We start from the raw sequence: 22504 nt of genomic DNA on the forward strand, positions 1-22504 counted from the left end.
GTGTGTTTGTAGTGGGTGGCTGTTAATACTGCAAGCAATACTTTTTTGAGGCATCCATTACTGGATGGCAAATAATCTCATCAGCAGGGAGAAATTAACCTTGCAGTGACCTGTGGCTGGATTTACCATCATAATAGCTTCTAGTTTACTGTGCTGTTAGCTCAGGGCATCTTAAATACATGACTATCTTTTTACATGCAAATATATTTGTAATTGGAGATGTTTTTTCTAAACCTGATGTAAACAGTTTTAAGTGCTCTGTAGTTCTAGGTAAGTCTTTCCCACATTTGTTTTCCTTGTTCCCTGAATAAGAGACAAACACAGGAGAAGTGAATTCCAGTAGTTCAGGGAAAGCTGGCCACAGTCAGCAACACCGTCTGAATGAGCTTTGGGATCATGGGCATAGGCTAGTCTAGGCCAAATTTTCATTCTTCTCCTCTGCATTTTCCTAGTAGAGTGAAAACCTTATCCAGAGCGCGCTCTGCCTCTGATTACATGCATCAGTCATGTTCTTTATTCTCTTCTTCATAGCATCTTCCAGTTTTTTTACTAGGTCTCATGTGGCCCACCACAAATCCATTGATGGTAGAAAGAAGGAGGGTCTATGGTACATGAAACTGCTATTCTTCCTGTAGGTTCTGGTTGTGCCTTTGACAGTGGTGTGGAGGCTGAAGGTGTTGTCATACTTTTCCTTACCTGTATCCCATTAGGCAGGAAATACTTGACTGTTTTCATTGCTGTGGGCTGCTTGAATGTTCTGCACAGGAGGATTTCCAAGGAAGCTCCTCGGGCTTTCCAGTCTCTCTCCTGTTTCCTTAGTAGTTGACTCATAACAAGAAATCTCTCTGGTGAAATGGCTATAGTGAAAATGCAGTATTGTGTGAGAACACAATGGTGAACCTAATTGGTTTTTACTGACGTGTAGCTCTGCCATGAAAGTAGCCCAAGCTTAAGAAATTATATTTTGCCAGGGTGCTATAAACCAGGAACTGTCAAGATGAGGGCAGTGGTTGCCATGCCTGCGAAGCAGCATGATGTACTCAGAGAATGGCCTTGATAACTGTGCTGTGAGGGAGTTTAGAAAGCCTGTGCCTCACGACGATGTGGGCTGAAGGAGTTGGGGAGCATAGCGATGCGTTTTCAGCAAATCCCTTCCTTAACATCTCTGTCTTCAAGGTGTAAAATCTGGCAGAACTGAGCACAGAGAAGTGTCTCGCCATGATATGCATGCAGCCTTCCTATTGCAAATCTAGTATACTTTGAGGACTGCACATGAAATACTTCCATCCTTTACCTTTAACACACATACTGGATGTGTCTGGTGCAGATTGCTGAGCTTTCAAGTAATGCAGAAAGAGGAGCTCGGGGCATCACTGGTCTTCACTGAAGAGTCTTATTTTCTTGTGACAGAACCTTGTGCAGTTGCATAAGGGTAAGCTCTTCAATCAAGATTGGCCACAATCTAAGTTCACCTTCCTGTTTTATGTGCAGGAAGGGTTCAGTAATTCCCACCTGCTCACATTATAAGCATCCTCTGTGAGCAAGCAGAAATTACATTGGGGGAGGGCAGGAGAGAACAAATTATGTGTGTTCAGTTCCCACATATTTTAGGCTTCCCCCAACTGTGGTCCAAATCAGACACAAGTTTATGAATTGGTTGGTGAGTTCTGCAGACCTGGTCTTTCCACTCTGTAGGAAGATGTTATATTAAACATAGGAAGCTAATAGCTGTGAGTATTTATTTCTTTATAGGGCAAGAACTATTGTTTTTACGGCTTCATCTTAAAATGAAAAATTAAGAAAGGTAAGTTTTGCATAGAAGTCCTTGTGAAATATACAGAGTGTGTATGTGGAAAGGACAGAGTAACTGGTATTAATGCGACATAACTCTGGTCTCTCAGTACTGCCTTGACCACTCAATGAATGTGATTCTCCTTTCAAAATAAGAGGTTTGCTGCTAGCTTTGGAAATAAAGACTTGAGCTTCTGGTTTCAGAATTTCTGGGATCAGTCCACAGAGATGTTGTAATAAAGTTCTCAGATAGTCCTGTCAAGGGGAGTATGACCCTGAGCTACTTACTGTATGTGCATCTAGATTTGGTTGGTAACTTTCTCTTCCTCAGCCTTTCATACCTTTTACTGTTAGGATTTCCTTTTCCAGGTGCTTAGGGTCAAAGAATGAAAGTAACTGAGTATAACACTTGTCATCTTTGAGATGTTTTATTTTCTTCTTATTTTTTTCAGGTTTGGAAGACATTTTGAATCCCCTCTGTTGTGGCAAAGCATTATAATGATCATTACTATGTTGCTGATGCTGAAACTGTGCACTGAAGTACGCGTGTCCAATGAGCTAAACATAAAACGCCGCTCTTTTGCAGGTTAGTGACGGGAACTGTCTTTTTTGCAGGATAAATGCTTTTGAAAGCATGGTGCACTGTTACTTTGGATAAAAGTTCTCTCTGAATTGCAGTCCAGTCTCCTCTCTCGATAATTTGGTGTAGCACTTCCTGAACTTGTTTTTTGAAACTGCTTTTTGACGGATAAATATGTAAAGCTGTAATTTTTTTTTCAGATGGGTCTTGGTTCAGTCTAGAAATCAGAGTTCTCCTTAATATTTCACACTATGTTCTGAATATAGAGCTGGCTGTTACGCCATTGTGGTAGCCTGGATGGGTGTTTTTGTTTGGTTGGGGTTTTTTGTTTTGTTTTTTTTTTTTTTTTATTGGGATTCTTTTTTTTTTTTTTTTAAGACCTTGGCCAGAATAGGAAGTTATTTTCTTCACCTGTACTTTGTACCAAGTTCTTGGGTATGATCATACACTTATTACCTGAAGTTTTATTTTGCATGCAAATACTTGCTTTTGTACATAATTTAATTTTTATGTACGGAGTTATTTGCTTCCAAAATAGGAGGTGCTGTCATATCATGGTTGCCAAACTATGTCTTTTTGTACTTGTTTCTTTGGGCTTTAGTGTGGGATTAGTTTGGGGATTTAAGGGAATTTTCATGTGTTTTTTTTTATAATTGTGGTTATTTCTTAATTTTTAGGCATTGATAATTTCAGTTGGAGCCAGAGTAGAAATCATTATTTGATGTTCAAGCTTTGTGGAAAGTCTCTGCTTTTTTTCTTTTTCCCAGATAAAAAATGCAAGAGGAGTAGTTTTTGTTTCTCCTTGTTGACTTTGACTTAGCATTTTATGTTACAGCTTATTAACAACAAGAAGAGAATTAATGCTGTCAGCTTTTTGTCGGTTGTTTTGCCAATAGGGATGTATAATTTATTCTCTCCATCTGTTCTCTTCCCTCACTCCCTAATAATTGAGGGTCTGATCCAGTTCCAGATATCCACAGCCATCATTAGAAGGCAGTAGCTACTGGCTCTGCAATAGGGTAATTTATGTAATAGCTAGGGAAGCGACTTTCATTCCTGCTCATTTTGGAGTGTAGTGTGAAACTATTCAGGTAAGTGAATTCATGTGGAATGCCAGCTGAACTCCAGCTCCCAGACACAAGCTGTGGTGTTCACAATGGGTCTTAGTCTGACAGGATGAATGACTTCCAGCTAGATTTAGCAGTCGTTAAAATCCAGAAGGCATTTGGGAGGGGCATGTATGCTTTCTCCCTCCTTTGCTCTCTATGCTAGCATTTTCTGAAGGGGCAGAAAGGTTTCTCTGTTTGCCTTTTCTGAGGGGATATAATTCTCGTTCGCATTTACACACACTGTCTTGCAGGCTCATTTGGTAACCTTTGAACAGAAAGGAAGGCTATTCAGTTTAGTATGTAGCCCTGTTTAAATAACTCTCCCTGAAAGTCATACAGTCTCCTTAAAAGATAATCAGTCTTTCCCTTACCAGGTAATGGAAACTTCTCAAGGTTGCATTAAGTCATTTGACCTCTCTCTTTTCCCCGAAACTCAGTTTATATGTTTAATTAGCTAGAGAGACTGATTTTACTTTCTTGGGGACCTTTATTATTTGTTTTTATTGAAATGATTGCCTCCTCCCACAAACTTTGAAAACAACTGAAGTCTTCTTACTTGTGATTGATTTTTATTTTTTAGTAAGGCCAGCTGTAGCACGATGGCTCAGAATAAGTATATCAATGCATACAAAGCTCTTTTCAAGCCAGGCAGAAAGACAGGTTTGTATTTCAAGCAGAATATGAGTAGGAGTGAGATCCATGTTTCTAATCCTATACCTAATCTTATCTCTTGATTTTTATGGTGATCTATGCAAGCTGATAAGTCTGTGTACTTAACTTTCTTTCCTCATAGCTTGCTGGGGTAGTGAGAAGTTAGGTAGGTTTGAGGTCAGTGTTTTTGATTAACCTTGCAGAATTCTGAGGGGAAGGTGCACTATTTCTGTATGTAATATAGTTTATTATTTCTCACATGGCTAGTCTTCAGTTTAAACATTTTTCTTCTTTAATTTCTATCCTACCTCTGAATGTTTCTTCAAAATAATCCAGAATATTTAGAAAGTGAATAGAATATTTCTGTAGAAGGGGGCTTGCTGGTTTCTTGCATTACTATTAAATGTGGTGCTTCCCCTCCACTCAGTTAGTATATGTCTACCAATGTGTTTTGAATTATGTGGGAGTTGCCTTTTTTCTTCTGTTTTTATTATTCTCGCAGCTAAGGTCCCTTTAGTAACAACTAGTTCAGAAGGAATCTCCTTAAAACTTGAAGCATTAAGACGCAGTCTTTCCTAATCTTGACAAGCTTGTTCTGTATTCTCTAGCCTGTTTTGTGCTGTTAATGGATTAAAATACATATCAATAGCAATTCAGAACATAGACATAAAGCCATTCAGTCAAAACGTTTGTACTTTCTTTTATAGCGTAACTACCATAGCATGAAAAATACAGTCTCCCGAGAATCTTACCCAGTAATGTTTGATTATTTCTTACAAGCTCTACGTAGAGAATTTGCTAGGAAAACTCGCATAATCTTTTATTTCTTCCTCTCAGTGACTCTCAGTTATGAGACTCTCTCTTCTTCCCCCCTCCTTTTTTTTTTTTTTTAGTCTGGCAAAGTGAAAGTAAGTTGAAAGTGGCAGAGCCCATCTTGTGCTCCTCTGACTTTTTGTTATGAACACAAAAACTCTATTATGTGTTGGTTGAAGGCGCAGAGTAAGTCCTCTTTAAAGAACAATGAAACAGTTTTATACATAAACTTGGACTGTGTAGTTTGTTTTTAACAGTTCTGAACTGGGGGGGAGGACACAACACATGACATGACAAAAACCAAACCAAGCCAAGCAAGAAAACAACAAAGTATCCAATTTTATTTTTAAACCTCCAATGATAATACAGTTCTCTCTCCTGCATATGAATACTTTGAAATCTGTATGAAGAAGTCTGCAGATTAAATCAGCAGGCATGAAAAAACACTTCCTCGTCTTTTGTCTTTTATTGAACACCACTTTAATTGCATCTTGACTGCTTTAATGCAAATCTCCTGGTGCCATTGTTGTGATAACAACAGGTCTCATTATTCATTGCCCACTTTTAAATTGGTGTCTGTGCAGCAGTATATACCCTATGTTGTTGGCTCAGTACAGAAAGGTTCAGTGGCAGTTTCTTTTGTTCTAGTTGTTTTTGTTCAAAGCATTGTAGTATTTCTGGGGCATGATGGTGCTACCATGCTAGAGAGCTAAATATTGAAAAGCAAAATGTGCATGTCCTATGTCTTGACTCAAGAATCAAGAGGAAGCTGAAGCAAGTTGCTCAAAGATAAAGACAACTGAAAACATCTGGTCGCTCTTGAAAACATTGGCAGGCCAGAGCAGTCATTTCATATTCTTGGAGGGACACACACTCTATGCAGGACCCTCTTTTCCTTTCCCCAAGAAGCCTTCTGCACCTCTCCAGCAAAGAATCAGTTTCAGTTCAGGCCCAAGACATTGTGACAGATTTCTAGCTCCCTGAATGCATAAACTATACTGAAAACCAGTGGACAGCATTTGTTAAAAATGGGCTCTTGGGTGTCTCTTATTATATACAGCCCAGGCTCCCTGTGTAGAACATGGGCTCTCGTGGTTTTACATTAAGATAATTTCCTCTGGTCACTCATCCAGTTTTTCTTCCAGCTGCTGGTTGTCTTAATCTGCTTTATAACTTGTGTCTTATTATAGCACTTTGATCCCTTGAAGAGCTCTGTTTTTGATACTGGAAAGCGAACTTGCGTAATATGTGGTTTTCAACTGGTAGAAGAAGGCTAGAGTGAAAGAATTTTGCATGCAGATTGGTGTCTTCTTTGTCCTTCATAAGATTGGCTTAAGCACAGGTTTTCTGAAACTATTTTAGAACAGCATTTTGCATGGGAGGCAAGGCAACTGGATTGGCTTAGCTGATTATACATATATATCTACACACTCAGTGTTGCTGAGATAACAGCTTGTTTTCTCTGGTTGTGAAACATAGATAAAGAAAAAGCTAAGCTGTCTTTTTCACTGTTTTAAGCCTTCATTTTCTCCCCCAGGTACATTGCTGTTGGGTTGTACATTGAGACTGTTCTGGGACTTCCTACTGCTTGACCCTATCTCAACATCATGGGGTGGGAGTTTTATAGAAGGCATGGGAACTAAGATTTCTGGCATGTTTTGTTTTGGCTATATTTTTTTTATAAGCAAAATATACTAACTGACTAAACTATAACTAAAAGACCCACTGTTGTATTTAATCATACAAGTCTGTTTGTCTTTCCTTCCTTTTTCTTTTTTCTTTTTTTTTCTTCCTTTTTTTTTAATTTTTCCCCCTCTACTGTTTTTTTTATGTAGCTGCAGATAGTAAGGATGAAGAAATCAAAGCACCTCCCAAGAGATCCTATCTGGGTATGTACTGGACAAACCCATTCTGCATGAAGTTGTCCCCTTGACTACATATTTCATGCTTTGCTACTTTTTGTAAACATTTTTTGAAATGATTGCATGATCATTTCCATAAAGAATGTTTGCATTACCTTTTCTTGACATACTAAAACCTGGTGCTTTTTTTTTTTTTTTTGATTGTTGGTTTTTAAATTTTCCCTTCTCCACTTTTTAACTTCCTTCATAGAGGAAAAGATGCTTTCAGCTCTATTTCAGAAACCATTTTTCTGAAGACAGTGGAATTCACCATGTTTTGTGTCAATGATACCTTCTTTTTTCCTTCCCCGAGCTAGACAAGCAAAATACTGCATGATACAGGGATCTGTCTCTTTGCACTCACATTTCTCCTCTTCCAGATCTGAGTCTGGAAGAAACTATGAAAAATACAGGAGTACCTTTCAGTTTTGTTCAGAATGCTACTAAAGAAATTTCCCACAATGCTTGATGTTCAGACAAAACGCTTGCATCCTTGTGAAATTTTCTGGCTTATTCCTCTTTCATTAAAGCAGCCTCAACATTGGTACTTGGGAATTAGTAACACTTTAAGTGAAATCTTCTAATCTTCTGTTCCAAAGTTGGAATCTATGCTTTTTAATTTGCCTAAGGAAGAGGAAATATTAGGTGCAAACCAGCTTGGCAGTATTTTCAACTCTTAGTAGTTTGGAAAGTGAGTTTATTCAAGTCATGGTAATTTTGTTTTAAGTTAGTTGGGGCTTAGTGTTAGGGAAGTTGTGTTGACTAGAGACACAAAAGTTCCCAAAGTAGACTTCTGGACAGATTTTAATTGAACTGAGTCAGAATCTCACATTGATACTAAGTTATGCTGTGTTGCAATACTTGAGTTAGTAAGGGGTCAACTGAAAAAATAGAAGGTAAAGAAGAATATTACTGGTGCCGAAGGAGAGTCTCCACTTCTGTATTCGTCAACACACACAGTTAATTAAACTGGAGTTAGCTCTGAGAAGACTATTGAGGAGTAGTATTAACCTGAGTGCTTTCTTGAAGGCATATGGCCGTTCCTGCTAAGGTTAAACTCCCTTTTAATGATTCATCTTCTGGGTCTCCCCTTTCAGATTTAGGGGCAAAATACACACTTTAGGAAATTTACCTTTTCGGGTCCAATGCCATTATTTTTCAAAGCACCTTTTCCTTTTGTGTTTTCAAAACAATTTTTTTCCCCGGACTTGGTATCAAACTATTTTGTTTTTCTGTTTGTCTTTAATTCTAGTTTGTAGTCATTCTCACTGGCTTGCAACACTAACCAATGGAATGTAACCTTTAAGCAGTCCTGTGTTCCTTGTGCCAATATTCCTGTTGTCTTTTACTAGTATTCGTTAATGCTTTATTTATAGTGTGAGACCTAGAAAGAGTTGTCTGTGCTCCTAATTATGATAGAGTGGGTTATTTAAAAAAGCTTCAAGTAGTTAAAATCGAACAGAAATAAGTAACTTATGTGATCTTTTACTAATTTCAGGTATTTTTGTCCTTTTTTTTTTTTTGTTGAAAAGTAACGTGCTTGGTAGTTGATAGGTTAAAAAGTTGAGGTTTGTAGAAGAAAACACCTTTTAATCCAACTGTTTTAAGTTTGAAATATTTGATTAATAAATACTACTTCAAGTTCATTTTGGAATTGCTTGGCAGAATGGGATGAATTGAATTATCATTAAGAAAAACAGGTCAGTCTTACATTACTGCATGGGATTTTAAAGACTGGGGTGCGCAAGTCTGTTGAAATGTGGTAATTCTTATGGATGTAACCAAATAAGAAATGTTTCAAGGTGTTTGGTTATCTTGTACATACAATATAATGTATGTGTATCCTGATTGTGTAAAGATCTGGATGCATGGTGCTTTACATCACGGCATAAGTCATAACTTCAGTTTACAGAGGGCTTCACTGAGCTATATCGTGCAGTGCAGTGTTTTGTTACAGCTCTGGGGAAGATCACATAGAGGGGTAAAGGGAGTATTTGCCATATTTCCACCTGACAGTGCATTCTCATAATGTCTTTTAATGAGTTTTGATTAAACTTTTTTTTTCCCTAGAAGAATAAGTCAGCTTTTTCAGTTCGCCTGTTTATTTCAGTGGTGTAAAATGTTTTTCAATATCTTTTGAGGCTTCAGAAACCATTATATTACGGTTTGTTTTTTTTTTTTTTTCCGGTTACATAGTAAAACCACTGTATATTGTGTTTGTAATTGAAGATTGACTATCCATGAACACAGTTTTGTTGTAGAACTAGTCATCTGAAGACATACAAGTCTGTCTATGAATTTTCAACTTGTTAGATGCATACTGAGGCATTTGTTTGATGCCTCTCTACTAATAGTAACTGAGCTCCTGCAATGCTGTCTGGAATTGCTTTTAGGTACGTTTCCTTGTCAGTAATCCAGCAAACCACTTAATGCCACTGCTTTATCCGCATGTTATCTGAAAAAGCCTTTATCTGGCACATGACTCTGAAAACTGACTTTCTAGCAGTCAGTGCTGAGGGAAAGTTGAGAGTGGGGAGAAGGGGAGACTTGAGTGGGGGAAGGTTGCTGCAGTTTCACTGAGCTGCAATTTCACTGACCTAAGTAAAATAACTTACAGTGTTGTGGGCCCCAGAGTGTAGGGTTTCCTGATTTAATATGGAAATAAAATTATTCCCCTTTTTCTGGGCAAAGGAAGGATTAAAAAGAATTAAGTAGCTCCAGTTCTGAAGGGATAATACTTTATTCCCTTTTTGTAATGTAAGTATGTAGTTCTACCTAGTGCCTGCTAGCATTTGATGGCTGCTGCAGAGACTGAGCAAAGCTGCATTTGTCATGTCCCCCCCCCCACACCCTTGGTGGGATGTTTTAGAATAAATGTGGATAAATGTCTTAATCTGTTACACTAAAAATACAAGTTTGCTGTATGTATTTTGAGCTATGTGAGTGTTGGAGTTTGCTGGGGCAGAAGTAACAAAAGCACTAAACAAGGCATTGTTCCAAAGGGGCTGTATCTTTTGAAGTTTGGAGTGGTCTCAATGGTGTGACAGGCAAGTCTCAAAGTGAATGTAACTTCTTATGTTTTTCTGAATCGATGTTTAAACATCTTGAAGGACACTTCTGGTAGATCTAGGTAGACTAGGGATAATGGCTTTATGGTGACAGAGGATAGGTTTAGATGAGATATTAGGAAGAAGTTCTTCCCTGTGAGGGTGGTGAGGCCTTGGTACAGGTTGCCCAGAGAAGCTGTGGCTGCTCCATCCCTGGCAGTGTTCAAGACCAGGACTTGAAGCAACCTGGTCTAGTGGAAGCTGTCACTGCTCATGGCAGGGGGTTGGAACTGGATGAGCTTTAAGGCCCCTTCCAAGACAAACCAGTCTGCGGTGATTCTATGGTCACTAAGTTTTTCCTTCCTTCTCTGAAGTTGGTTTTAACACTTGCCATGTTACTGAAGCCTGAGCTTTAGCTAAAACAATAAGTTATCCAACTAGCATGAAGTTTTAAAAAGTAGTAGTGAAGTGACAGAAACTTAGATTCACCAAATACCTGTTGCAAAAATATTTAAAACTACTTTTTTTTTTTTTTAATGGGGAAAAAATGCAAGATGTCTGTAGTTAACTTCACAGAGTTAGTATCTGCAAAATAATGAAGATAATGTGAACTAAGCAGGTACAGTCATCTGCTACATGGTTTCCATGGGCAGTGTGACAGGCTTGTGACTTCCTTTGTCTATACTCTTTACTTAACTGGGGGCATCAGTTGGTTTGTGATATTGTCGGCATACTCTAGAACAGCACTAACACATTGCATGGAATTCTAGAATGATTTAGGTTGGAAAAAATCTTTGAGTCCAGCTGTAAACCTAACATTGCCAAGTCCACCACTAAACCATGTGCTTGAGTGCCACACCTACATATGCCATGAAGGTTGTAAACTTTATTTAATCAGTGCTCTGGCTTCCTCTGTTTGAGTCCAGCAGGGTGGCTGGCTTGCAAAGGTGCAGGTATGCTCTGTGATTTTCTGTGGGTGCTCTGTCAATAATATGCACAATGTGCTTCTCTGTCCCGGTGCTGGCATCCTGAGCAGAGTGCAGAAACAGTTTCCCTTAGGCAGTTGTGGGTAGTGCTTTGGTTTCATTGAAGTTATGTGGCTTTTACACCACACTTTCTAGTAGTCGAGTTCCCGTACAGCTGCTGTGTAGTTGAATACATAATGAAAGCATAGCTGTTGCTAGGATGCAGCTACCACCACTGTGTGTGCGTAACTGCACACAGACTTGAAGGGGTTTAGGTCTCTTCTTTCCAGGACTATATGCGTCCTTGTTAGTCTAATTCCAGAGTGCTTTTGTTGATCTTCTGGGGAGGGTGTCCAGGGGAGTGGGTTATAATGGTGTCTGTGTGGCTAGGATGCCAAAAGGATGGGTTTTTTTTGGGTGTGTATTAATGGGGTTCTAGTTGTTGAGGAATTCTGGTCTGCTTTGCCAGAGGAAATTGTACCTGGCTGCATTGGCACTTCAGTTGTAGTTCTGTGTATGATGGGGACATTTATTTTCCCTCATCTTTCTCTGCATCAATATTTAGGCCTTTTCAGGAGACAAAAGAAAATAAGAAATGGAGATTCTAAAGATGAAGTAGCATTTTTCAATTTGTTGTAAGTGAATAATTAAGTTGAAAGCTGTAATATCTTTTTGGTTTCTTAAATACATAATTTTTGTTTCTTATGAGTTTGAATTTAAATCTGTCTACTTAAATTCTATATTTCAGAGAGACATTTTGCTTTCAGAAAAGGCAGCAGGGAAGGGAGGAACCCAAACTAATTTATGATTGTTGAGGGTTCCATGCACCTATGATCTCTGACTGGTAGTTTGCAGTTTCCTTGATGCAAGAGACCAGAAACACACACCCCTCTCCACAGTGAGCTGGTGGGATGAGTATGGTATGTTTGCTGCATGCCTGCGTGCTTGTTACAGGGTAGAACATAGAGCTCTGTGTGAAAGTTCATTCCTCACCACAGTGCAATATTGGCTTTTCTTTTAATCTGATTTCCTGTGTCAGAGAACACTGGGCCACATGCCTGTGTGGGAGATCCAGGAGGGGAGAAGGAGATTTGCAATAAATAAATCTGTCCACAGACTGACAGATGCTGTCATGAGGGATCTAGGTGGGCAGGTTGCTTTGGGAATGCATGGCATGTAGCACATTTAAATGCTGGAGACAAGTGGTGGGATGCATGAGAATAAAGGTGATCACCAGCTGTTTTTTCTCATGGGAGACATGGATGAACTTGGCAATAGAAGGGGAGGAGACTGACATTACCTGCATGAATAAGTATGAGGCAGTAGCTTCCAAGTCTTAAGATGGTTTCAGATGTATTGCTGCATTAATGAGCTATGGACGTAATGTCAGTAGTTGTAGTAAAGCTACAGGGAGTAACATGCCTGTTCCTGTGTTGTGGGCTGTTGCTAAGCAGCTGAGCCCCACACAGCTGCTCACTCACTCCCCCACCGTGGGAGGGGAGAATCATAAGGGTAAAAGTGAGAAAACTTGCTTTAACAGTTTAACAGGTAAAGCAAAAGCTGTGTGTACAGGCAAAGCTTATTTGGTTTGGAATTCATTCACTACTTCCATTGGCTGACAGGTGTACAGTCATCTCCAGGAAAGCAAGCAGGGCAACAGTTATGTGGGAAGCAACTGTTACTTGGTTAACAGTTACTTGCAGAGGCAAACTTCGTAACTCCAAACATCCCCTCTTCCTCCTCCTAAGCATGCTGCTGTTTGTGATCACTTGTTCAGTATGTGAGCCAGCATAGGCAGGATGCAAGAACAACCACAAAACCAAGGACGAAATGCAGAGCGAATTTATTAAAGAGTATTTATTGTGAATATTTTACATTCAGTGATAAATGTAAGTAGCATTCTTGGACTTTGAGGGCTGCATTGGAAAGTCATTGTAAAGTGTTTTTTCAAAAGGTTTGAGAAATTGGAGCTGCCACCTGCAGTTTCTTTCAGTTCTTAAACTGAAACCTCTAAAGCCTTAATGGCTGGAGGGATTATCCTTTTCTCTTGCCTAGTGTGGGCAGTAACATTTTGCTTGTATGTTATTGTAATGCATACAGTAACTTGTAGTCAAAGTGGTTCATCATTGTAGTTTAAAAATCTACCCGTTCTTAATCTGAAAGGTCTGAAGTACCTCTTGGTAAAGTGAAATGTTAAAATTTAAAAACAGAGCGCAGATTAGCTTTGAACAGAAGACTGAACTAAATGTCCTGCAGAGGGCTCTTCTGATCTGAGCTATTGTGGGACTGTAAATGAAATATTTCCTCTGGTGTTCTGTGAGACCACCACATGCAATTTGAAAATACAGTCCTTTTGTTCCTTTTACTCCTCCATTTTGGTGTAGGATATATATATGTTAGCTAATGAAGAATACTTCTACAATAATAAGAAATACACTGTGTTCTTAATTTCATTAGCTGTATTATCTTTGTAATGTTTTGCATCCCACGTTATTTCATTTGGTTCCTGGCATTCGTGGTAGTCAGACCATAAGCATCTCAATCCCTTTTAGAAGGTCTTATGTGGGTTTAGTAGTGATCAGGGCAGGGGACCTGGAGGATGGTGTTGTATTTTTGAGGCTACCACATTTTAAAATTATTATTTAGCTGCCTTTAAGCAACATATGGGTGGTAGGGAAAACAGCTAGCCAGAGTCTTGTAAAATCTTTACGGAGTCATAATGGTTTCAGTAATATGCTATTTGGCGGTAGAACAGTATGTTCAGACCTCAGTAAGGGCCTTCTGGCCCCTTCTTTTGCGTCAGCCTTGCTACTGCTTTTGAATGGCTTCAGCATGAAAATGGAAGCAAGCCATTCTTTTTATTTACTTACAGTGAACTGCCAGGTTGAACGTAGCATATAAAGGGCTCATGCCTATTCTGAAAGCCTACTGGCTACAAGGAGAAAGGGGATGGACAGGCAGGGCATGGGTGCAGGCTAGGTGGCGTGAACAAGGCTTGTACAGTGGTGAGGCCTTTCCTTTTCTGTGCAGCACGAAGTGCATGCTGCAGTGATTGGGGAAGCTGGGAAAGAGAAGTGCAGCTGCTGTTCATTCAGTCTCTCTTAAAAAAAACCAACATCCAAAACTGAAGTGGTCAGGGAAAAGAAAAAACCCTTATCTGCTAGCAGGAAATTATATTCCTTTTTTTCTTGAATTGAGGAAAACCTGTCTTTTAGCATTGGGAGAAAAGAGGGTGATGGTGAAGGTGGCTTTCCAGCTTGGCATGAGCAGTATTACCAAGAGATATCACAGGAGGCAAAGCTCAGTGCTGTTTCTGGAGTGTGCTGCTCTGGTTTCTTGCTGGCTGACTGCTGCAGTGCCCCTTTAGCAGCCTCTGTGAGGCCTGTCACCAAGCTGTAGTCCTGTGGAAAGAAGACGACTCAAGTAGGGTCTGTTGGAAGAACTGTGTGGTGACAGTAATTCTGGCACAAATACCGCTTCTAGTTGGTGGTGGTGGTGGGGGGAGTAAACTTGGAAATAAAACGTGGATTTTGCTGGCGCTGCGTGTAATTTGAGGAAGGGGAGCTCATAGCAACGTCTAGCCACACGAGGGTGCTCTTGGGTTTCCAAACCTTCCCTGCCGAGCGGTGCCTGGAACGTGGGAGATGAGTCTGATCTTGTCAGGGCTTCGGTGGTAGCTGGAGAAATTGTGAAAAACCAGAGTTTTTGAAATAAAATTTTCCTTCGTGGTGGGAGCCAGACTAACTAGATGCTTTAATAACATCAGTGGTGAAACATCTAAATGTTCAAATACAGCCAGTTTGTCTGCCTATTCCTGCAGGGAGCACCTATGCACAAAGGTGCTGCTTCACTTTAGCAGGTGTGAGAAGCTTTTGCAGTTTCAGACTTACTTAGCTTGTCACATGCCATTGTATACTTGGTCACATCTAGATCTGAATAGTAAGATTTGTTCTTTAAACAAGGTCATAGAATAATTTGGTTTAGAAAGAGTTACGTGGTCCCTTGAAGCAGGGATGAGGTTGCTCAGGGCGTTGCTCAGGCAAATTTATGTCCACAGGTACACTCTCAGATAGCAGCAAGAAGCCTTCTCTTCTTAAAACTGAACAAACTTGGTTCTTCATGTACACCATATACCTCAGCCTTTTGATCATCTCGGTGACCCACCACTGGGCTCATTCCAGTAGGTATGCCTTTCTTGTACTTGGGAACTCCATCCAGGTACAGTCTTGCTGGTAGTGAATAGAAAGGAATAAACACTTCCCTCTGTCTGTTAGCCGTGCACTTGCTTAACTGTACAGCCCAGTAAGTGATCAGCTGCCTTTGCAACAAGGACGCATTTCTTAATTCCTCTCAAATTGTCTGCTAGGCTACCCTCCAGTAGTCTACAAAGCTGCTTGCTAGCGAGTCAGCCCCTAGCAGCTGTACTGTTACTCCTTCCCAGCTGTGCAGTAACCCTGAACTTCATGGTATTCCTGTCAGCCTGTATCTCCAGACTAATAGCCATTTGAGTAGTAATGCTGTCCCTCAGTCTGTGATGGACTTACCCGAATTTCATGAACTTGCCATTGTCCAGGTTATTAAAAGATGTTGGAGTCTTGCCCTAGTACTGAACACTGCTGTGATATATTGTGGGCTGTCTTCTGACTGGTCATAAATTGTATGGTTTTCCTTTGGGAGGAAAAATTCTTTGAGTCTGATGATTAAGACAATTGTCTACCCTTTTTATTGTCCACTTACCAGTTGGTGTTTTGCTAATGAAGATACTGTAGGAGACTCAACAGCCTTGCTAAAGGTGTTGTAAACAACCTATACTGCTTTCCTCTTGCCTTTAAAGCCAGTCTTCTCATAATAGAAGGCAGTCAGGTTGGGTAAGGTATAGTTTGCCCTTGGTAAATCCATGCTGTCTGTTCCTAGCCACCTTCTTGTCCTTTATGTGCTTTGAAGTGACTGCCATGAGGACTTCTTCCATAGCCATCCTAGGGATGAGAGTAGGCTGACTGGCCTGTGGTTCCCTGGTTCCTCCTCCTTGAAGATAGGTGTGATTGTTTTCTTTTTTTTTTTTCCTTCTCTTCCCTTGCCCCCAGTCATAGAGAACCTCTCCCAGTCACCGTGACCTTTCAGAGATGATAGAGTAGCCTTGCAAAGGCATCAGCCTGCACCCTCAAAACCCTCAGATGCTTCCCATCTATGTCCCATGACTTGCATAAATCTATCAATTTAGGTGCTCCCAAACACACCTTCCTGTTCTGTGGGTACTGACTGCTTCACTCCCTCAGCGTTGCTAGTTGGGTTTAGGAACTGTAGAGGGCAGACCTTACCAATGAAAGCCCAGTAAAACATTGCTAATGCAGGATGGCAGTAGGTAAGTTTAAAGCTACGTTGAGAATTGTTTGTCCGACTTCCATAGTGACATTCTGCTTTGCTGCTTGTCTGATGTCTTTCAGTTTCTGTAAGCAAAACAAGGTAGAAGACTAATGATTATTTTTGAAGATGATGGCCAAGATGCCAGTTGAGTGCAAAAGGTGTAAATAATGAAACATTTAAAGGGTAACTCAACAGACTTCAGAATGAACTTTCAAGATGAGGTGATTTTAGTTGTTAGTACAGGTGCATTGACAGGCTGATAGATCTTTTTCTTTTCCCTAAGTGGTTTGTAACACTGAATGACATGGTGTGTGATTAAAGAATTGCTGTTTCCCAGTGCTATGTGCTCAGACATAATGGATTGTCTAGACAGCTTGCTGGGGAAAAGAATCCTGACTGCATCATGTTTTTAGGATCTTGTTATAGATCCTGGCACATCCATGTTTTGTAGATTTCATGTATTTGAAAATAATGTTATCTTTATATTTATGCAAGTGGTGTAGAATCAACGGTTCAACACATGAACACATCAGCAGAGTCAACATATCAAGAGTTATGTCCTGGACTAGAAGAAGATGAGGGCATAGACTGCACTCAGTTTCTGCTGCTCATTCTTGGAACAGGGACTCCAAGTGAAAGACACATATGCTGTCACCCTGGAAAGCTGCTCATTTCATATGTTGAGGCCCTGTGGGCCTCATTTGCTCAGGACTTCAGCTTTTGTTTACAGATTTAGTCTGTTGGAAATAAGCCTACTGAAAGAACCATACCCACTGCAGTATATGGAGTGGGAGAAATGGACAATGAGGTCACCCAGAGTCTAATACTTTGAAGGGCTGAGCTGGGTGACAGCTCTCGCTTGGTCTCAATTAAAATGGTGTTACAAGGGGCTGGGGTTCCAGTAGGCTGTCTGAGCTGGCATAATGTGCTTTATGAACTGTTTGTGGAGGTGATGCTCAAGGTAGAATCTGATTGTTACACTCAGCCTGATTTAATTTTTTCGCTGCATTTTATCCTGTATATTTTATTAGCTGCCTTTTACTTAAAGTGCACTGGGAATATGAAGTTGGTACTTTCTATTAAGTGAGAAATAGGGAATATATTTAATAAGTCTATGCTTCGAAAGCTCTTACTTATAAACAATAACATGTTAACAAGATGTTTCCTTATGCTGAATATTGAAAGGCACTTAGCACTGAAGCATAGGTGCTTTGCCATTTTCACTGTTGTATGAAGGGAAAAAAACCTTTTTCTATTTGGATGCAAGTGTTGTGTTTTTAAGCTGTAATGCACTACCTGACCGTTTTCTTGGCTGAAAACAATTAGGGTTAGCTTTATTTTACTGAAAGATTGCCATCCTTCCCCCACTCTACTCTCTTACTTTGCAAATAATGATGCACCAAAGATACAGCTATTGGAAAAGGGGTTTCAAACCCTCTGATGGGGTTTCAAGTGAGAAAGAAGAAAGAAAGACCTTTGCTACATTCCAGTTAGCCAGTCTTCCTGGGCTGTTCACTTCTGGGAGATGAAAAAGGAAATTCCATTTTATATTCCAGCTCTGAGGCAGGAACACTTAAGCAGGGGAACCTAGGTTCTCCGTGTCTGTATTGCATGGGATTGCTAAGTGAGGATGAATCTGGGCAGGGGGCTGAGGTGCTCCTGTTTTCCTGTATGTTCTTGACCCCCTGTTGTAAGCACAAAAAGAATGCTTGCAATTGGTGCAGTTTTGCCCTCACCCCCATTTAGTTTGTGCCTGCCTCTGTCCCTGAATGCTTCTAGCCTTGTAAAGACTGGAGCTGCAACATTCCACTTGTACAGGCATTGATACAGCTGGTATCATGGCACTCACATGGGATGCGAGAGACTGAGGTGGAGGTCCCGGCTTGCAAAGATAACTTGGAGGGTATTAGTCTGAGCAAAGCGGCTCTGACGGTCCCCTGGGAAGCCAGATACAAGCAGGAGAGAGGGGCCCCAGTGGGAGCCTGAAGGAATCATGCTAGCCCTTATGCTATTTAAGTACTCAGGTTCCCTCTTTGAATGTACGTAGCTGGGAGACTATGATTTCCTTCTGACTTTGAATGGAGGAACAGCTGAAATCTCAGTGTTCCCATGAAAGAAAAAGGCCTCCTGTCTGGTTCTACCCAAGACTCCCCAAGTCACCCACAGAAGCTGAAGGCAAGTGGGTCTGTCTCCATTGTCTGAGAAGGACCTGAATCCCTGAGATGGATACTGCCACCTGTGGTCTTGGGATCAGCAGTGCATCATGGAAAGCGCCTCTGCCTCACTAGGCTTCACTTACTAATTTTCTTTTGTGGCAGTAAATACACAGTTACTTTTATTCATGTTTATTTCTGTTTTTTGGTAATTTTTTATGAACCTGCAGGCCCAAGGCATGCTGAAGAACAAAAACCAAACACCCCTCTGGTGTGAATGCTAGACTGTCATTTCTGATGTTTGGTGGTTAACAGGTGCCCAAAGAATGACTTACAAATGCTGAAGAGACTTTTTTTTTTTTTTTTTAGTGAATTATTAATTGATTCTGTTCCTGTGTGTTGAGGAGATGGGCTTCAATATGGAAAATGGCATAGACATTGGCATTTAGTGTGGAGGCTGTTTGATGGGAATGCTGCAGTAGCACAGACTTGACATATGTATAGAAGTTATTAACTAAACACTCCTGCTCTGTTGTACTGTTGACAATATAAGAAATTTCTTTCTTTTGAACTCTTTTAAGTATCTTTTTCCTGTGCCCATCCTCTATCTCATCCTCACTGAGACATGACAGTCTTTCGAAGTCAGGCAGTACATCACCTTATTCTCCCATCTCCTTGGCTTGATGCTTTTTACTATTTCATGCACCCTAAATGAATATTTCAGAAGAGGTGATTACATTAGATATTGCGACAAATTATTTAGACATTTGGTGGTGTGACAGTGCAGTGTTCAGCACTGCTTAGCTTACAGCCACATTCGAGATCGCAGCCTGGACTGCTGGAGGGTTGTATAGGAGATTGTGTCAAGGAAGAGACAGGATTAAGGTGGAAGGATTTTTTTTGAAAGCCATATCACTTCCCAAATTCACTTCAGAGTCTTGTCCCACAAACAGTTGCTCCTGCTTTAAGGCCTAAACCCTCTCCCTTTGACTTCCAAAGTCCCTTTGACTAGTTCAGTGGAGCTGGGATGAGGAAGGTTGTTTTGGTTGAAAACTGATTTAGAACAGAATTGTGGAGTAACTTTAAAAAAAACTAAATGAAATGCAGTGTTTGTATTGAAGGATCATTTTGTGGAAATACATTTTAAAACCCCCCCCAACAAAGTAGGCATTATTTTTAGACAGATTTTTAGCAAAATTCATTCAATGATTTTATTTTCTGGTTTTGTGGTCATCTCATCCTTTTATACTTTCAGTCACCATTCAAAGAAAAAGAACAGAGCAAGTGTTAATTGCTTCCCAATCAGTTTCTTACTGTTTGAATAAATGAGATACTTCTATTAAGCTAAACTGAAAAAGGAAAACAATTGTTCTTGCAGAAGCAGATAAAGCTGTCTAAGATCTGGTTCTAGTGCATTGGCCCATAATTCTTTAGATTCAGTATTTGACTCATTAAAACTATAGTAGATGCTCAGTGATTTAAATGATTATTAATAGAGTGGCAAACATAGGCCTCATGAGGAGCATGCCTAATCACATTTAAAAATTTAAATTTATTTTTCAGAGTAAATGTTTTCAACTTCAAAATTTAATGTTATCTTGTTACTAAAAGAATTACATGTGATGTCTGCCTATATGAGGAGATTACATGATACTGAGCAAGGTTGGGGAAAAAAGGATATAACTTTGCTGTTCATGTGAAGGTGCTTCCTGTACCCTCTTGGATTAACAGCAGAAAAGTTGTAATTTTTCAATGAATCATGAATTTATGGGGAGGGTCTGGGTGTACTCAGTCTCCTTCCAGACACACAGATTGCTAGTAATCAGCATATTTTCTTCCTTGTGGAGGCAACTATATCACCACTATTCCTGAAGATATGAATGTCTGCTTTCATATGCATTTATTATGTGCCCTACTTTCTCTTTGCTCTGCAAATGATCAGTATGCATTACATTTACTGCATCAGGATCCTATGTTCCCTCCCATGGGTAAGGATAAAAATCCAAACCCCAGAATTCAGTTCTGGCAGATTTATTTTTACTTGTATTGTGCATTTAAAGAAACGGGTATTGTTCATCTTGGACAATTCCGTGGAGACATAGAAACTAGTCAACGGAAGACAGATCCAAAGTGTATTTCATGAAAACATTTTTTATTTTTTAATAGCTGCTTAAAGCTTTCTTTTTTTTACTTTACCCATTGCAACTCAAAAGCCTGGTGAGAACTTGGGAGATGCAACATTTTAAATATTCAGAATGTTGCTGTTTCTTTGCTTAAGTTGTATGAGTTAGGGGATTTTTTTCCCTGTCAAAATCAGGACCAATACTGCTGTTTCTAAAATACATAGACTGCTTTGGTTTCTATACACACTTCAGTAGCCTTTGCAAGCTTGCTGCATTTTTTGTGTGTGAATGTGTGCATAGTTATCTTTAAAATTTAAAGTCTACTTTCGTATTTGTGATGATAAAAATTTTGCCATCCCCTCCTTACTTAAAGTGACTTTTTAGTAGGTTGCTTTGTAAATGTCACAAACTGTGCAGTTGTTGGTAGGTAACTTTTTTCTATGTCCTTATCTCCTTTGAAAGAAGCAGCCTTTGAAAAGAAATGGTTGCTGGTCTTGAAATTCTTGCCTGCATTTTTTTTTTGTCCTTTTATACAAACGACCAAAAACTTGGAATGACTTCTTGCTTACATTAGGGTTTTACACTGCTGCCTTTCCTTGTCTTTTCACCCCTTTTCATGTAAAACTCAGGAGCAGTTATTTCAGAAAATGTCTTTTGCCTTAAATTAATTTTTTTACCATGTCCTCAGTGTCCTCAGAGATGCTGTTTACTCCCTCATGCTTTTCTTTGCCCCCTGTTGCGAGTAGGTTGTAGTAGAAGAACAAGTAACTGTGCACTCAGTGAACAGAGCAAACTTAATATCAAGATGGCTTAAAATATTTTTATCTGAAAGTTTCTCGTTAAATCTCTGTGCGCAGTAGATTTAAAGAACTGCTCAGTCTTTGAAGAAACCATTTCTTCACGGGAGAGCACGCAAATTTAATGAGGAATTTGTGGACGGGACTATTGTTTGCAGCTCTCTTTTTTTTTTTTTTTTTTTTCCTTTGTGTTTCACCTGTCATCATTGTCTGTGTCCCCTGCATTCCTGTGTATGGAATGTGTAAAGGATACAGCAGTGGAGGGCAAATCCCTATATCACTCAGCCAGGACTGCACCCAGTTGTGGTAGAATCATCTCACTGGCGAACACTGCCACTGAGCTGTCTTCTGCCTGTTTTGGTGTGGAGTTTTTTGTTGTCCTTTTAAAAAGTAGTTATATTTATAAAGGGCCATAACAGCCAAAGTCTTCTGCCTCCAGCAGTGGCTGGGTGCTCCATCCCTGGGGGTGTTCAAGGTCAGGTTGGACAGAGCCTTGGGTGGCATGGTTTAATGTGAGGTGTCCCTGCCCATGGCAGGGGGTTGGAACTAGATGATCTTAAGGTCCTTTCCAACCTTAACTATTCTATGATTCTATGTTTGGCAGCAATGACAGCCTAAGATATTCCTGATCCTTTTTACTGACAGAACGGTTTGTAAGATTATATTTTGAACCAACTAAGTGAACAGATCTGGCTTAAAATCCAGGCTTGTTCTTTTTTGTGTGTGTATAAAATCTTTAAAAAAAAAAAAAAGAAAAAAAAGGCGGTGTTAGAAATTCTGGTGACTTCTCAATGAGAAAAGCTTCAGGGAGCTAAGCAGTTGTCCTGCTGTAGCTTGAAAGGAATGAGAGGGGCTTAAACTTCTGCTGGGAAATGTGAACACTTTGTGAGTGCACACCTGCGTCTACACCAAACTTTTCATGACAGAGCAACTTATTTAAATCTGCTACCATTACTCTTCTTTCCACATCTTGAAGATACATTGACTGTGGAGCATTAAACTGCAGACACAAAATGTTCAGAAACTGTGGTATTCAGAAGTGCATCTTGCATAATAACCACTGATTGTGTCAAAGCAGGGATTTATCTGGTCAAACTAAGCAGCTGGGAAGTTGAAGTAGAAATTCTGTTTCAGGGTAGCTCTGTCTTGCTTGGCTCTTCCAGTTACAAGTGCTGTAATCAGTAAGGCAGTCTGCAAACACCCCAACTCT

The 22504-nt window shown here is 39.9% G+C and overlaps 1 protein-coding gene across 2 annotated transcripts in view; it reads left to right on the top strand.

Moving 5' to 3' along the window:
* SLC66A2 (solute carrier family 66 member 2) overlaps positions 1-22504 on the top strand; it is a 60922-nt gene that overhangs the window by 8125 nt on the left and 30293 nt on the right. Inside the window, exons 3-4 of one of the 2 annotated variants that reach the window (XM_065667180.1) lie at positions 2244-2377; positions 6780-6833. In XM_065667180.1, coding sequence (XP_065523252.1) covers positions 2244-2377; positions 6780-6833 — 188 coding nt within the window. The remainder of the gene's footprint in view (positions 1-2243; positions 2378-6779; positions 6834-22504) is intronic. The other variant, XM_065667182.1, reaches the window with a different exon arrangement.

The sequence above is a fragment of the Lathamus discolor genome, chromosome 2 (genome assembly GCF_037157495.1).
Source record: "Lathamus discolor isolate bLatDis1 chromosome 2, bLatDis1.hap1, whole genome shotgun sequence".
In the NCBI taxonomy this organism is placed as follows: domain Eukaryota; kingdom Metazoa; phylum Chordata; class Aves; order Psittaciformes; family Psittacidae; genus Lathamus; species Lathamus discolor.